Below are 16,068 nucleotides of genomic sequence, written 5' to 3' on the forward strand. Positions count from 1 at the left end.
ACTCAATGGTGCTGACTTGATGCAACTCTATTCTGGCTCTCCTGTCTACGTCACTGCTAGAGGACAGCCCCACTCCCGTAATTGCCTATTTATACAGATGGTGGCAACATGTCTATTCAATGACACATCAATCTGGATCTCTGTCATCAGCATCGTCTTCATCATCAATGATGAAGACGATGCTGATGACACCTTTATGACACCTGATGACACCCGATGGCTCCTTTATACAATTATAAATCTTACTGCAAGAGTGTACACCGTGTTTATTTCTGACATCTTGCTAACAATAAAACAAAAATGCTTTATATACGTTGTGTTATATAAGCACTTCGAGTTTATTCGATGCGCCATCAGCAAATACCACAAAAATATGACAAAAATTCAGTCTTACCCTGAGTCGCTGACTGTAAACGGGCTGATTCTCCAACTGCTTTGTTAGTCATATAATTAAAGTTATCCCTGTAATCAATTTGGGAGAAGATAACAGCCTTTGCAGATAGTAAAGTGTTATAATAACAGTGCTTATTAGTAATACGATTACTGGAATTACTTAAAATTCTGTAGTAAGTTACTACAGAATTTTAAGTGGTTTCAGTCCTTGTGGCTCGAGTTTCTTTGATATAACTGGCTACCATGGAATACAAACTTTGTAAAACGTTGTAATTCCCTAGTTTATTCTCCTCATTAATCACGCTTTTCTGGTTATGAATAGTGTAATAAAGTTAAAGAAAGGAAGAAAGTGCCTGCATATGCTTTACTTAAGATGTTATCAGACATAAACAACATTTCTAAGTAATTATATATTAACAAGAACCCCCCCTATTCCAAAGCATTAGATACAATAGAAGCAATGCTTATTTTGACTTAGCTTTGTTGAAAATAATCAACCAAGCCTGTTGTGTATTTGTTTAAGGGGAAAGTTTTTTCGGTCCCAGCACTGGAGATGCTGGGGAAAGAAAACAAACTATCTTGTCCGGAAGATCCTGGAATCCTGTTTAGTCTCTAGGGAGTGTTCACAAGGGAATGCAGCTTTTTTTTCTTTCTCCCCCTGCCCTCTGCGAGATAGCTGGAAGGTTCAATCTGCGTTAACTGGACAGAAACTCAAAATGTAATACTTTCTCTTCCCCGTTGATTTTTTGGGGTAATTTATTTAAGATATTGAATGCTCTTTGCAATTAATTGTTATACAGCATAACTCATGGGGAGGTTTCACTGATATAACGTATTTAACATCATTAGTTTTTCCATTTGTTCTAATAATTTATAAACTGTACATTATGCAATAACTAAGGGTCCCTGGTTTGTTGTGTTGATTTTCATGCAGTGCCGATGGCTCCAGAGCCCCCGTGTGGTCAGAACTGGTTACTGCATGGAAACAGGGACACATCCCTCAAAAACTACAATAACGGGCTGCTTCACACTTTCATGCTTTTCCTTTCACAGCATCCAAAATCCATTCCATTAACATTACACTCACAATTAACAACTATCATGACAATATAATAATAAGCCAATAGTATTATAAACGATATTGACAGTGACTCTGTTCTATTAAAGCGATCCTTGAGCAAGCATTGAAACTGTTTGTAGTCTATGACCCTTCTTATAACTTGCTTTCACTTCTGTGGTGATATAAGATGGAAGTGAAGGAGTGAACCATCCACTGATAGACTGAATGAAGTGACTTTTATTATAACATGTTACTCTTTGGGAATCTATGCGCCTGTGTAATACTAAGTTTGTGTTAAGCAGAGTCATTTCCAGTCTGCATCTTACTTTCTAGTAGCATTACTCTACTGAGCCATCCAGTGGTAAAGGGGAAAACTGTAGATTGAGTTTGGATGTCAAACAGTTTGGATGATAAGGTTAAATTACAAAAAAAAACAGAAAGTTCTAATATCTATTTTGGCCCACTTTAATTATTTGGGACAGATTTTCTATCAACAAACTGTCAATGATCATATGGGTTACCTTCATCCAGCTAATCCTCGCTTGCTTTCTCATGTGAAACTGATGAAAAAGAGCTGAATCTGGACCAGGATCCATTTCTTGACAACGTTTCAACATGAAGTCTAATGACATTAGTAGAACGTGATAAAGTAATGCCCCTTTATTCATCATTTTAAATGGCTCATAGATTTGTATTGAAGGATCATTTTAGTATTTTTTTTTAACCGTGGCCTATTTTTTCATGTTTTTGTGTTGAGGTTGCAGTGAGGGAGTGGGCTGTAACTTATCACAATCATTGTACGTCCACTAAAAGCTCTCATAGAGCTTTCATATTTTGAACCACTCACTCTCGGTTGGATACTCAGTCATGTGACTTTTTGCAAGAAGTCGATCGAGAGTTCTATCGACACAACAACCATGTCAGAGGCCAAAACAAGCACAATATGATTATATCGCAGCCCGTTTAGCGTCTGGCATCTGCAGGCTTCCCCTGCAACACTGGACGAATCAAACATTCTCATCTTACACACAAATAACTTGGGTAAATGGTTGAAAAATATAGAAATTACCCTTTAAGGGCACGTAACTGTGTTTCTTTGTATGTGTACATCGTTTTCAGTTTGAAACGATCTAATTGTTCTTTAGACCACTTTGAGGTTAAATTCTTTAATTCTTAATTGAGTGTGCAACAAAGATGAGCATTTGATAATGCCTCGCCTTACTTGACTCATTAATTCATTAAGTCAAAGTATTTCTATCCACGATTCGAGTCGTTTTAGAAGAGATAGAGAGGATCTCACAGGGTTGCTGGGTTACAAATCTCTCTCAGTTAATTGGGTGTGGAGGGTATGCAGCCAAATTATGTTACCAGTCAAATATGATTGTTTATGATAATGGAGGCAAGGCTGCTACTATTAATCTAAGATGTGTTAATGTTGAAAGACAATAAGTGTTGCAAATAATTGCTAATATTCTTTTGCCCCCCCATTCACAACTGGAATTAAACTATGAAACTAAACCATCCGTTATCCCCATGTATTCAAAGTTGTTTCGTTGTGTTGCCAGAATAACACATCGCTATTTAAGTATGTGGCTTCATCAAATCAGAGACATTTTAGTCCAAGCCTGATTTCTGCTAATGATAGCCCAAGAAGAGAAGCAGCCGAGAGCCTGAGTGTAGCACACACGAGCTTCCCATTAGTGGTCGTGGCCGCCCTTCGCTCCGGGCCGCCATCTTCACTGCCGTTCACCAGAGAGTCCTCACATTAATAATTACATTTGGATGGTTTCCATCTGGTCTTGTGATCTAAACATAAATAATCACTGTTGATAACCTGGTGTTAGAGTAAAGTAGTCGATCAGTTTGGATTGTCTCCGCTAATACATCTACCACAACAAGCTAATTGCACTGTAATGGATAAATGCCGGAGTAAATGAGCCCATTCTTTCATCTGAAGATGCCTTTTATTTGTGAATTTTGAAAGCAACAGCTGTGAGACAAAGACTACAAGTCGCTCTGGTTTTACATTACTATCTTGCTGACTGAAATAGTGCTTTCACCTTACTTTGATGCAAAAACAGATGTTGTGTCAAAGAGCTGCTGGTTAACGGCTGTGATGTGGATCTGACTGGAAAAGGAAACATAGTTTGTGGGTCACGACAAACATTCTTTTAAGGCCTTGCTGTTTATTCATTTTTTCCTACAACAGCAAATTACAGAAGCAGTATTGAAAATAAAAGTCTTCTTTTCTTGTTCTTGTAAAAAAAAAAATCGGCACAAAATTTGAATGACAGTACAAAATGAAGCGTTAATATGCCATGTAAATAGAGGGAGAGGGACATTACCATTGAAAAATCTTTTATGCCTTTTTCAATAATGAAAACATCTCAATATTTTTACATTTCAGAATTATCACATAATCTGAAACTATATATTTATATATGTATAAAAAAGATGAAATAAATGAACACGCTCTTCTGTTTTTGAATTCAGTTTTTTTCTTTTTTGCAAATGAACGCTATAAACACATAAACCTCTTAAATATATTTATCAGTGCAACATTGTTTGTTTTGAGTCCACGCTACAGTTTCCTCTTCCTCTAGTTCAGCAGACGTTGCTGGAGCTACAGTCCTCCGTAGCCGCGAGCGCAGACGTGAAGGTGAGTGGGAGGTCAAATCTGAAAGGAACAAGCTGAGGATGTGTTCACCACGGTACGACGTACAAAGCACACAGATGTAAAAGACGCGCCCCCCCCCCCCTTCTCAGGCTTGAGTTTTTTGATTGTTTTGTTGTGGTGCGGGAGAACCAAAGAGTTGCTTTCCCGTGGGCCCTTGTGTCCCGATACTGTCAATCTCACGGGGAGTTCGCACAAAGTCCCTTCCCCTTGTTGCGTATAGCGGTGGGATTGTCCCGGAGACTCAGTACAGACCCGAAGAGTTCACATCAAGGTGATATTTGCACTTGTTTGAAGCTTACAAAGAGAGAGAAAGAGAGAAAAAAAACAGTGACCCATTATCCCCCCTCTTGATTTTCTGTCCAGAGCAAAGCGAGTAGTCGTCTCTTTTGTGAGGGCTGATGACAGGAACCGTGGACCTGTTGTATTTTGTAAGTGAGAAATCCCAGTGAACCAGAGGGGGGCCACCGTCCTTTGGTAAAGCAATGGAGGGGAGGCCAGGTGACCTGATTCAGGAGACGCCACTCGACCCCCCACCCTCCCCCCTCCCCCCCTGCTGTACCAGTGTCCCTTCCTAATGACATCACAACGATATGGCTGCTACACGTGGAACACGCAAAAAACCAACACGGTCCCAGAGGCCCTTAAGATACAATACAGCATGTGAACAATTACAAACTGGGTTCATCGTGAGACAAACGTGTCTGGCTAAAGTAATGATAGCACCATTCTTCAGTTAGTGTGTTTAACCCCTCCTTCCACAGGCTCCTATCACCAGGGGATCGGTGACAAAGTGCATTCAAGCTGCAGTGTCTGGATAGCACGTCTTCAGTGAACAATCCACAGTGACGTTCGGAGTTGACGAGCTAGTCCACGTCTTAGCTAAAGCTAAGACATTATGACTGTGGTGGGTTTTTTTGTCTTTTTTTTGGTATGCTGTTAGCGATTTTATATATTTCAACAGCTCGTTGAGGAGATATGATGAAGATATGTGAGATTAGTCAAAAAAGTGTTCATTGTTGTTGTTTTTTTCTGTTTTGTTACCTTTTGATTCATCTTTATCTTTTGGTGTTTTCTGTGAAGTGGGTGTATTTTGATGACAGATGGCTTGAATGCACATTGAAAAACGCTGTAAGACCACACAAATCTTATTGTCTGAGCAAATTAATCTAAAATTACCAAAAAAAACAATACATAACACTGCACCTTCCACAAAACAGTCAGAAGATTGTATTTACACAAATAGAAACCCATTAAAAAAGGGATACTGCAGCTTTTTTCCTTTTTCCTTTCTTTAAAAAGGGCAACAAAATATATTAAAACGTATTTACAGTGTGTGGTTTTTGGACAGAGAACACAAAATAACAAAAAAAACAAAGCGCTGTGGTAGACTGTCTTCCTGTTCTGTGGGTATTTATAAGAGAATGTGCCCCCGTTTCCTGTGATTATAACAAAACACCCAAATCAAGGAGGAGGCTGAACCCAAATGTACAAAAGGCACTGTCAGAACCATACATTGCCATGAGTGGGACCCTCACAATAGAGTGACAGAGGTCAAAGGGGACAGGGTACATGGTTCAGGGTTGTGAGTTATGAGCAGACCCTGTATGCTAGGGCAAATCTACAGTTTTGCCGGATATGGTTCATTAATGATTTTGATACGTCTCTTTCAAACTTGAAATTAAACAACAGCCTTTGTGAACTGATAATAAAAACAAACAAAAATGTCTTTCCCCAGAAAACGATAAATACTTTAAACATTATTAATAAATTGGTCTCAACACCAGCATCCGATTGTAAAAATGAATGAAATCAAAATAGAAAATTAAAATATCATCTAAATCATCTGTACATAATTATTTTTCCGTATTTCATCTGTACACAGTGTCCCCTACTGGTAGGTTATTGTTACTGCAGCTCCTGAGAAAAGCATGGATCAGTCTGACCCTCCTATTGGTTCCTGAACATGTCCCTCATCCAGTGAGTTGAGGGCTTTGGCAGTCCTTTGAGCCGGTCTACACATGGATATATGAGAGGATATGCCTATAGCCAGTCTTGTGCACGCTCTGCGAGCTGTGCATGTCATACAGTCACGCGAATGCTCCCGGTCCCATTTCACGCCTCTGTGTATGAGCTCTGTACATTGAGTTTGTCTTTCTTTAGCTTGACCCCATCCACGAGTTCAAAGTTATAGTTCTCCAGGGCCGACAGGTTCCTGTCTGACATGCCTCCGTGCGAGCACGCACAGTACAGGACCACGCCACAGATGGCCCCCAGGAAGACCCCCAGGGCGGACATGGCAATGATGGTGATCAGGATGGGGTCGAGCGTCTTCAGCATGTTGCCGGCTCCGCTGATCTGGTTGGTCTCCACAAAGTCGGGGTATTCAGTGATCTCCTCCACTGGAGGGGGGGAGAGAGAAGAAGAGAAGAAGTGAAAGATGAGATGAGAAAGAACTACAAAGTGTCTAGAGGTGAGCAAAAAGTTCTAAAAAGTGGGATACCGGTAAAATATAACGCCCTGTGTGAAATTACTTACGGATTTCGTTGAAGGTATCCTCTGGTAGCATCGGCTCAGTGGGAACGTCAGGATCTGTTCAAACAGAAATAAGAATAAATCCAACAGCAGATAAAACTGTTTTCTTTTACTTCAAAACAAGAACTGAATGGAGGAATTGCACCGAACTCTTAAAACCCTCACCTTTACAGTCTGTCATGCTGAGTCCATTGAGAACCTTAATGTCATCCACAGCAATGTCTCCCCAGCTTTTTCTCTCCACCAGACTTTCGATAACCACCTTGCGGGGAAAAGCATAGGGTTGTTTTTTCGGCAACTTTTCCTTGAATGGAAAAAGCACTCGTATGGTGGTAAATACCAATACGAGTAACAGGCCACTAGTGATTTACCTGATAGGGCTTGTTGGTGCGGGGCACGAGAACACGACCTTCCCTCCAGCGATTGCCTTGGTGACCGCTGACCGTCCATAGCAGGATATCAGCTGGTCCCTCAACAGTCTGCTTGCGCTGCTTTATATGAAGTGTGCCAATGTGGGCCCCGAACATGTGGTACCAAAAGGACATGCACAGGTCTGAGTCCGGAGAGCTGACCAGTGGGCTGACCAGCCGAGCCACCTCGGTCTCTTGTGGACTTGTTGCCAAGGTGTATATGAAGTTACCTGATCCACCTGTTTGGATAAAAGAACTTGTATCACTCACAGAAAAAAAAAACTCTAAGGCTGAAAAACATGTACTGCATCAGGAGGGCCCTCACCTGTGTGGTCCATGTTAGGTCCAGTGTTGAGGGTGGGGGTACCGCTGGACTGAATCTGCCACTTGGACCCAGTGTCCTCTGATGTCCAGCTGCAGAAGGACGGATCATTGGCCCATCCAAAGTCACAGGCAAACCACAGGAAAGCTGTAAATTTGTTGAAGAGGGGTCAAGATCATGTGCCAGGAGACTGCGTTTCATCATCACCCTTATTACGAGAGCTTCCGGCTTCAACCGAACAATGACCTGGGGGCCTGTCATGATATGACTGTAGGCGACTCTGATAACCTTCAAGCACTAGAGGGCGGCAAAGAACTGTGGGACGTAAGCTTGGAGTCCCATAGCTTGGGGGAGAAAAAAAGAAGCAACTCAGGAGGGAGGGAGAGACTTTGGATGGTTATGGCTCTAACGTGAGAAAGCAGTGAGCCAACAGCATAGACCTCATGCACAACGTGTTTCTTGGCTACAGTTAAAGATCTTCTATAATGAACGCAATAGGATATGTAAAAAAAAAAACTATAGAGGGACACTAAGAACAGAGACAAGGGAATAGGATGATGGGGTCTGGACACGGCCCCCAGTTGAGAAAGCAACATTCAAAGCAACCTGCAGAGAGCTCAGGATTTTAATGAGAGCAGAGACTTGATGTTTGAAGACAGCTTTGGTAACAGCGTCGGGAACCCATTCCAACAATGTAATCCCCCATGGACACACGCCGCGCTAAAGGAACTGTGTGGGAGCTCAGGCTCTAGTGTTTTTTCAAATTGGATAAAGAAGAACTTCCATGGAACCAAGGGAGCGGGTTGTTTGGGACGTTAGCCACGGCCTCAAAGTCCCGAATGAGATGCCTTTAGAGATACAGTCAGGCGGATCTCTGGGTGACAGAATGTATGAGCCAATATTCTCTTTAATAATGGGAGGAATTTAACTAGCTTCTACAGGCATCGACTCAATTTACCCATTAAACACAAAGGATGGAATTCCCATGTGGAACCGCATTTCAGACGCCAAGCATTTTTTTTTCCTGCGGCGAGACGTTCCATTCCCAATTAATGACTTGGGATTTTTTTTCCATTCTTGGGAGGCTTTGACTGAGGCTACCAACATGCTCTGGATAAGATGAGCGGCTATACTTCAGGTCGTTTGATGAAAAGAGACTTTTTCTTGCCAAATGCCAAAAGAAACTACATCTTCCAAGATTGTAGTGCACGGCGCACACACACCCAAGCGGACGGGGACGCACACTTGCATACATTAGCACGCAAGGTTGGAGACTCTTGAAATAAAAAGACAGGCGGATAAGTGTTTACCAACAGAAATGTAGGTAGGTTCATACAGACGACGCAAATATGCACATGCACAGCTCAGCTCTCATCTATCATCTCTGGAGCCCCAGCAGATTGCAGACAGAGTGAAGGGGGCTTGCTGGAGCCTATGGCCCATTAGCCAAGGTCAGACGGGGGCACACCCTCTCAGCTGGCTGCTGCCTCATCAACCTGCTACAGGAAACAACAGTGTGTGTGTGTTTGTTTGTGCGCGTGTCTCTGTTAGTGAGCCCTAAGCACACCCAATTTCCTGTGGTCATTTGCATTGTTTTTTCACTGTTTTTGTGGCGTGTTGCGTGTGTGTGTGTGTGTTTAGTGTGAATCAGTGTCGGACCGGTGATTAGTGATTATGCTGAGGAGGCAGCAACAGAGCACCAGTGCTAATCATCAGCTAGCTCTGCATGACACAACCTCCCTCACCCTGTCAGCACGAGCCTCTCTGGACCATATCATCAGCTTTAATAACGGACACACAGCGGGACAATTGAGACCGCAATGAGCTGGCATTCATGAGCTAAGTTATGCTTCACAATGAATCTGTGAAAATGAATTAAATAAAAAATAAAAACAAAGAGCTGTTCAACATTTACTCTATTTTTTAAAATTCTGGCATGTCATCTTTGAATATGCTTAAGATGTGGAATTATTGTTGGGAAAAGCAAATATAATACAATTTTCTTACCTGCGATGCCATCCACATCAGCAGTAGTGGTCTCTGGTATCGTGGTACCCCCTGTCAGAACACAACACATTGGAACAGTTAGCCTAGCAATGGCAAGACCTCTTTTTTTTTTTTTTTTTACATTTTTACAGGACTTATGCACCTGAATCCTCACTTGCTAAATCTTGCTAACAACCACACACCTTAAGTCTCTGTATCTACCGTGACACACTTAATGTAATACTTCCAAAATACGTGACTGAAATCGTGCCATGCTCATCATTGGAGACTGCTGGTTAATGGGGAGTGCAGGCTGTGGTGCAGGCTCGCAGAGTTAGTGGGTTAGTGGAAAATGAGGCCGAGAAGAGTACGTGGAAACGATTGAGCAGGCGGACAAGGCGGGTGATGAAAGGATAGGGAGCGAGGCAGAGCTGGCAGCTGGTAGGTTTTGAAGCAGGGGTGTGCGTTTGGCCAACACCAGAGCAAGTGTGACAATTGTTTGATGCGGCTTTGCCGAGGCCAGAGGTAAAAGGGGAAGAGGGAAGCTACAGGTGCAGATAACTAGAGCAGGGTGCACGCCAGTGAGCACAGGGATGCGTGCTGCAGTATCAAATTCCACCATAAAAGAGAGGGGCGAAGCTGGAAAAGTGGAGCAGAAAGAGTGTCAGCCAAGGTAGACAGAAGTGTAAGAGATGTTGGTGGAGGTGAGGAGGATTGAAAAGGGGTGCAGTCTCATGAGGGCGATGTTAGCACCTGTCACGTCGTAGTCATCACCTGTGCCGCTGTGGCAGCTCGCCTGGTCATCGTCACACTCGTCCGACGGAGTAGTGCTCGGGACGAGGGTGGTAGGGGAGAGTGTAGGAGCTGTAAAGGCAGAGGAGAAGGGCAGATTTATATAGATTAGATTTCAGGTTGGAAATACTTTGTTGTTCAGAAGGTGTGCAGATGTGCCCCTGTGGCTTGAGCGGAACACTTATTGTAAATTGCGTTGGATAAAAGCTTCATGTAATATAAAGTAACATTACATGTCAGTGGTTTTGGTCTTATCACTGTCTGTAATTTGAAAATGAAAAGTGCTCCAGAACTTGAAGACCCAACACATTCATTCTGCACTTTTGTCCAAAGCCAGAAAAAGGTTAACACCTAATCAGATAACCAAACATTGAAAAATAATGTAGTGAGAAAAAGTGGGGTTCCAGCCTGTTTCATAGTTTAAATAGCATATAGCAAAAAAAGAACACTGCTATATGTATTCAGAAGCTTTGCATGTTCTGCCCACAGTTACCCATCGGGCTTCAATTCAGGTTTGACCTATTAGCATCCCTCCTTTTATCATGCTGTGGAGGTGAGGGTGTATAAATATAGTTGAAGTGGTTCCTCAGAGATTGGGGGGGCTAGAACCTTAAAAATTTAGAAACAGGGCTTTGGATTGGGTATTGGCAGGACCACTGGCTGCTATATTTGCCTATGATTACACTTGGTGTGGGCCTGGTCCTAGATCCACTCCATGCTCCACTGCCAGAACCGTCCTGCGGTGTGTGTGCATTTGTGTGTGTTTATACTGACAAAGTAATGATCGAGAGGAGGGGAGAGACGGAGGGAGAAGGGGGCATAGGGAAAGGGGGAAAACTGCCTGAAAAATGGATATGGACCATATCTGTGTGCGTGTGAGCCAATGCGTCCGCTCTCTCCCTGTGCTAGATGAAATATGAGGCAGATAAGCCCCTGTCAGATTCAGGGTGGGGAGGGTCGGGGATGGGGTCAGCGCTTACATCAGGCAAACCTTTCACAAAAATGAGGATTTAGCCCTGCTGCCATGGCTTGCTTGGTGCACACAAACGCTTGTACACACTAGTGCGAGCACCTGTGTACTTGCTTCATTGTGTATTAATGCCTGTAATCACATATTTGGCCGAGTGATTGCGATCGTGTGTTCTGTGTGTGTGTGTGAGTGAGTCTGTGTGTGCTTGTGTGGACGTCTGTGTGAACATTTGTGTGTTTGGCATTAACACTGAAAACAAGCATTATCATCTAAAGCTCCCGGTGGGAGTCCACGAGGCTTACAACAGAATTGGCCTCCCTGAAATCCAATATGTAAATCCACTTAGGGCCAGCGCGCTACACACTCTTATATTGCTGAGCTGTTTTTCTGCTACTTCAGTATTGAGAGAAGCACATAAAGAACAGGGGGAAAAGAAGAGGGGTCATTTTAAAGATAGCGAAGCGTGTACAGTCCTTTGAAAGAAGAGAGACGTGCAAGGAAGGGGTTGGGAAGAGTGCGATGGGGGCCAGGCTGCAATAATCCTACGAGGCCCGGTGGGCTTTCATCTGTAGCACTCTAGAAGTGGCAAGCTACGGAGGCAGCTTTGATGTAACCGGAAGACAAGACAACTGTCACTTTGTAGGGTTAAAGAAGAGCAAGAGCTGGACAGCTGGGTGCTCAACACAGGGAGCCAACACATCTTTAAATAACCGTGTTTGTGGCAAAGTCATCAGGCGCAAACTACTTGCAGCCATGTCATCGGCTAAGATAGATGGCTCATGTTTGAGTGGGTCATGGGACATGTCAAATGTCTCAGGGTCAAGGTGTGTCCAGTAAGGATGGTTTGGTTGTATGTATTAATGTTCTATCCAAAAAAAAACTCAATACCAGGAGGGAAAATTTCATCGCCATGGTTAAAAGAGCTGGAAAGGACATTTCCATGGGAAAAATCACCCTGGGAAGTCATTTTGCCACTGTTAGTGGAAGCGTTGTATCTGCCGGTTGAGAGGTAAACATTTTATAAATGGCAGACATAACAATGCCCTTTTTGCATATTCTTCATCAAAGTAACACCTTCAACAAGTTCCAGTTTACCTTCCATCTCGCAGCCCAGAAGCTCAAGCCGCAGGCCCATGCCAGCAGGAGTGGCCCTCTCCGGGTAAATTCTGATGAAGCGCGTCAGCAGGGGCTCCACCGTCCTCAGCTCAGGACTGTCGTAGTTGCTATTCCCTTCAAACATCTGCCCAGCAAAGGTGGGAGAAAAGGTGGGAGGAAGAGGGACAAAGACAGAGAAGGAAAGAGTGAGTGAAAAAAAAGACAATATTGCGGATGATGTCACTGCCGGGCTTTTGACTGATGCAGCTCTTCAAATGCAGATACCCTGAGGCAGACTTATCCCTGCCTTCTGAAAACCAGAAGTGGGCTGGACCGGTGGCATGTGCTGGGTACGTAAGTAAGAAGAATGAACAGGAGATGACCTGATCTCTCTCATCTTGCTGACACCTTGACAGCACGACACACAGGGCCGTCAAACGCAACTTTTGCTTCCTTTAGATCCTTCTTGAGCAGAGAAATACATGAAGGAACAGGCGAGAATGTAGGATGCAAGAATAGCAGGCAAAAGAGGCAAAACGATGGAAGTGGATTAATGCTGTGATCACGTGAAGGAGACTGGTGCACCTCTGATGCTGGGAACCTCTCAGGCAAGGGGAGAGAGGCTGCTAACTAGGACAGGATGGGGGGGAGGGGGTATGGATCCCTTCATGAATCAACCATCAGACCATCTGGATCAGATTCATGCCCAGTCAGGGACACTTGTAATTAGGGAGCCTTGAGCTCCTGGAGATGTGCAGTATTGTGTATGTACGTGCTCATTGGACACACTTTGTCTTAACTGACAAAGTGTGTCCAAACTGTACCAGTATGTATATAGGCACGCACCCGAAACAGACGCCAACAGTTGAGGAAATTGTTGGCGTCTGTTTCCAGTGCGTGCCTTGACACCATCAGATAAATCTCGGGGCACGTCTCTCTGTTTTACATTATTTCCCTTCACTCTCGTCCTTGTCTTTCATCCCCTGTTTTCCTTTGGCTCCCCTCACCCCTCCTTCCTCTCTCGAGAGGTTTCACTACCCATTGAAAGGGGTTGAACGGCGGGTGTCATGCAGAATACAAAGCAGGAGGATAAAGGTGGGAGAAGGCTCGGTGAGACTTGCGATGCTTATCCTAATGTGATTCAAAGCACTGCTGAAATTGACTCGCAACGACTGTTGAATGACTCACAACTGCCAGTCGCAAGACCCTGGTGACTAAATCGGAATTGACGGGACCTTTTAGGGAAGTACCTTTAAATTGTTTTCCCTAATGCTGAAAGTAAAACTTACCTTTTGGTTTGTGTTATGAATCAATCTATTTCCTACCCATATTTCTTGAAATAACCTTTACCTTAAAACAAAAATTAAGGGTACTTTATCTAGGGTTATGCTTCAGACTTGTCAGAAAAACACTGAAAACTACTCTCACCTTTGGCTTGTTCCCACTGGTGTCCAACACCATCCTCCAGTCAGATCCATTGTTGCTGTAGCCAAGGCGAAACTTCTTCATGAAGACCTTGTTCTCACGGTGCTTCCCTCCCTGGATGATCAACCCTTTCACCACCTTGTCCTCACCAAGATCCACCTGCAGCCACTCGCTGGTGAAGGGCTGGGGCTGAGGCAGCAGGGTCCAACCCGTCCTGCTGGTCAGAAGGCGGGCGTTCTCCGGTACCCAGCTCCGGTCCGTATGGGAGGATGCAGTGATCTGGTTGTCGGTGATCAAACCCGATACCATGCCCAGCATGCCGGAGCACGGGTACTCTGCAATAGAAATCGGTGCTTAGCATTTTTAGCACGAATGAAAAGCAGCAGGGACAATGGGCACCAAAATAATTTCCTGATATGAACATGATGTCCATCACCATTTACCACGCGACAAGTTCAACTGGTGAGTTTGAGATTCAAATAGGGGCTACAGGGATGGTGAAAATCAAAGTGAGGAGGACAATTCCCCAAACTCTTTGTGATGTTCCTGAGATCTCAGCCTCTCTTCTCTCTGTCTGAAGATCCCATGCATACTAATTAATTTGCCTGAAGCGGTTGTCTCCAGGCAGCCAATTAAATCCCACCTCTGGGTGGGTACTTCCACGTCCTGCACGTTCTGGGAGGGCTATTTCTTTTCATCTCCTTTATCCACCCCCTCCTCCCTCTGTAGACTCACATTTACCTACACGCAAAAACACATTCTCTTTTGTGTTTTATCTGCTGCTGCACCTTCTGCTCCACAGCTGTCAACATCTGTGTATTTTAATACTTTGTTGTTTTCTGTCCAGATTTTCAGACTTTCTTCTACGCCTTTATTCTACTTCTCTGATCTTACCCCTATCCCAGCGCTTTTCATTAGCTTCTTTGGATGTGTTTTTTTAAAGGGAGACAGCTGTTTTCATTTTTCTTTCCCCCATTGATGCCATCCCTGTGTATCAAAAGCCGAACAGGATAAAGACCTGTTGCTGCGGCTCAGATGCAGTTGCATGTTTAAACCTGAATTTTTCATGATCCAGCACAGTGCTTTCTTCTCTAATGAAATGTTATTGATTCCTTGGTAATGACAATAACTTATTGTCACTGTGATCCAGGCCAAATCCAACCTAACAACCTGACATTTCTAGAGCACAGTACTAGTTTTGGGACACTGGTTGCAGTTTTTGTGTCTTACCCAGCTTGGGGGTCCACATAAAATATCCAAATTTACAATTTAAAATCTTAGGTTAAGTTTTAAATGAGTCTTTACACTGTTGTACTTCCAGACTACTTTGAGAAGTTAGGGGGGCAGTTTCATTTCTAATTTCACTGCAGCTCAAAAAAGTGTCAGATCCTCTTTTGAGTTCTGACACTGCAGATGTATTCTGGGTGAACCTTCCTTTACGTCTTTTCCCTAATCCCAAGACACTGAGTCAGGGACCTGTGGTAAGCAATACCATTTACTATCTAGCTCCCACAGAGGGATAAATCTGGACATTATTACATTTCTGTGTCTGTCTGAGACAAAGTGTGCACTATACCGCTGCAGGACTCAACCAGACTTCATCTGGGAAAAGACAAGCAAACGATTTTGGAGAACAGGGCCTCATTCAAACTTTTTTCTCCTTCCGCTTATCTAAAACAGTTCCTGTGCAGACCCGTGAGACAAATCTCTGAATTAGAATCGCATCATAAGGAGTAAACGCTGGCAGTGAGGATAGAGCAGTCTTTGAAGTGAGGGAGGGATGTAGAAATAGGTATATGTGTGTTCCTGATCTAAGTTTAGACTCCCCATCTGGAGCTCTTTATCAGCTTCAGCTGCAATCATTGAAGTTGCATAGATTATGGTTTGGCAATGACACACCCAGAGAACACAACTTGTGTGTGGACTGCCAGCGCAAAGATGGTGACACGTGTTCTTCTTTTAGGGTTTGGGTAGAGCATCAGTGGTTCATTCTGAGGTATTTTTACATCATGGTGAATTCACAAACAACCAGGTGGTGGATCCTTTTATTAATGAATAACTGTGTGTGTCAGCGGGGGCATGCGGCCATGATGATCAAGGGAGAAACATCTAGCAACATTCTCTAACATTCTGTAACGTGATGCCTGACATATGGTCTTGACATTGTAATTGGAAGATGGGCACATGCTTTGATAGTTTTATGTAGCTCAATTTTGGTGTGCTATGTATAGAATTTATTTTCTTTTAACAAAAGTGTCGTAGCTTGAGGTAGATTGGAGTGAGTCACTGGGTTTATACAGCCCCCGAGAGCCAAGCAGCATTTGCTCTCTCCGACTGCGATGTGAGCATGCAGTGAAGCTGGCAGTGATTTCACAGCACCCAAGGGTGCTGACGTCCTTATGGAGA

At 43.6% G+C, this 16,068-nt stretch overlaps 1 protein-coding gene across 3 annotated transcripts in view; it reads right to left on the reverse strand.

Moving 5' to 3' along the window:
• Nucleotides 1-3,622: 3,622 nt before the first annotated feature.
• nrp1a (neuropilin 1a) overlaps nucleotides 3,623-16,068 on the reverse strand; it is a 53,940-nt gene continuing 41,494 nt past the window's right edge. For 2 of the 3 annotated variants that reach the window (XM_040167066.2, XM_078096992.1), the window contains 9 exons: nucleotides 13,666-13,997; nucleotides 12,238-12,382; nucleotides 10,155-10,244; nucleotides 9,402-9,452; nucleotides 7,398-7,541; nucleotides 7,034-7,311; nucleotides 6,828-6,924; nucleotides 6,666-6,719; nucleotides 3,623-6,529 (listed from right to left, as the gene is read on the reverse strand). In XM_040167066.2, the coding sequence (XP_040023000.1) occupies nucleotides 6,243-6,529; nucleotides 6,666-6,719; nucleotides 6,828-6,924; nucleotides 7,034-7,311; nucleotides 7,398-7,541; nucleotides 9,402-9,452; nucleotides 10,155-10,244; nucleotides 12,238-12,382; nucleotides 13,666-13,997 (1,478 nt within the window). In that variant the 3' untranslated portion in view covers nucleotides 3,623-6,242. Of the gene's footprint in view, nucleotides 6,530-6,665; nucleotides 6,720-6,827; nucleotides 6,925-7,033; nucleotides 7,312-7,397; nucleotides 7,542-9,401; nucleotides 9,453-10,133; nucleotides 10,245-12,237; nucleotides 12,383-13,665; nucleotides 13,998-16,068 lie in introns of all 3 variants that reach the window. The other variant, XM_040167064.2, reaches the window with a different exon arrangement.

The sequence above is a fragment of the Gasterosteus aculeatus genome, chromosome 21 (genome assembly GCF_964276395.1).
Source record: "Gasterosteus aculeatus chromosome 21, fGasAcu3.hap1.1, whole genome shotgun sequence".
NCBI lineage: Eukaryota > Metazoa > Chordata > Actinopteri > Perciformes > Gasterosteidae > Gasterosteus > Gasterosteus aculeatus.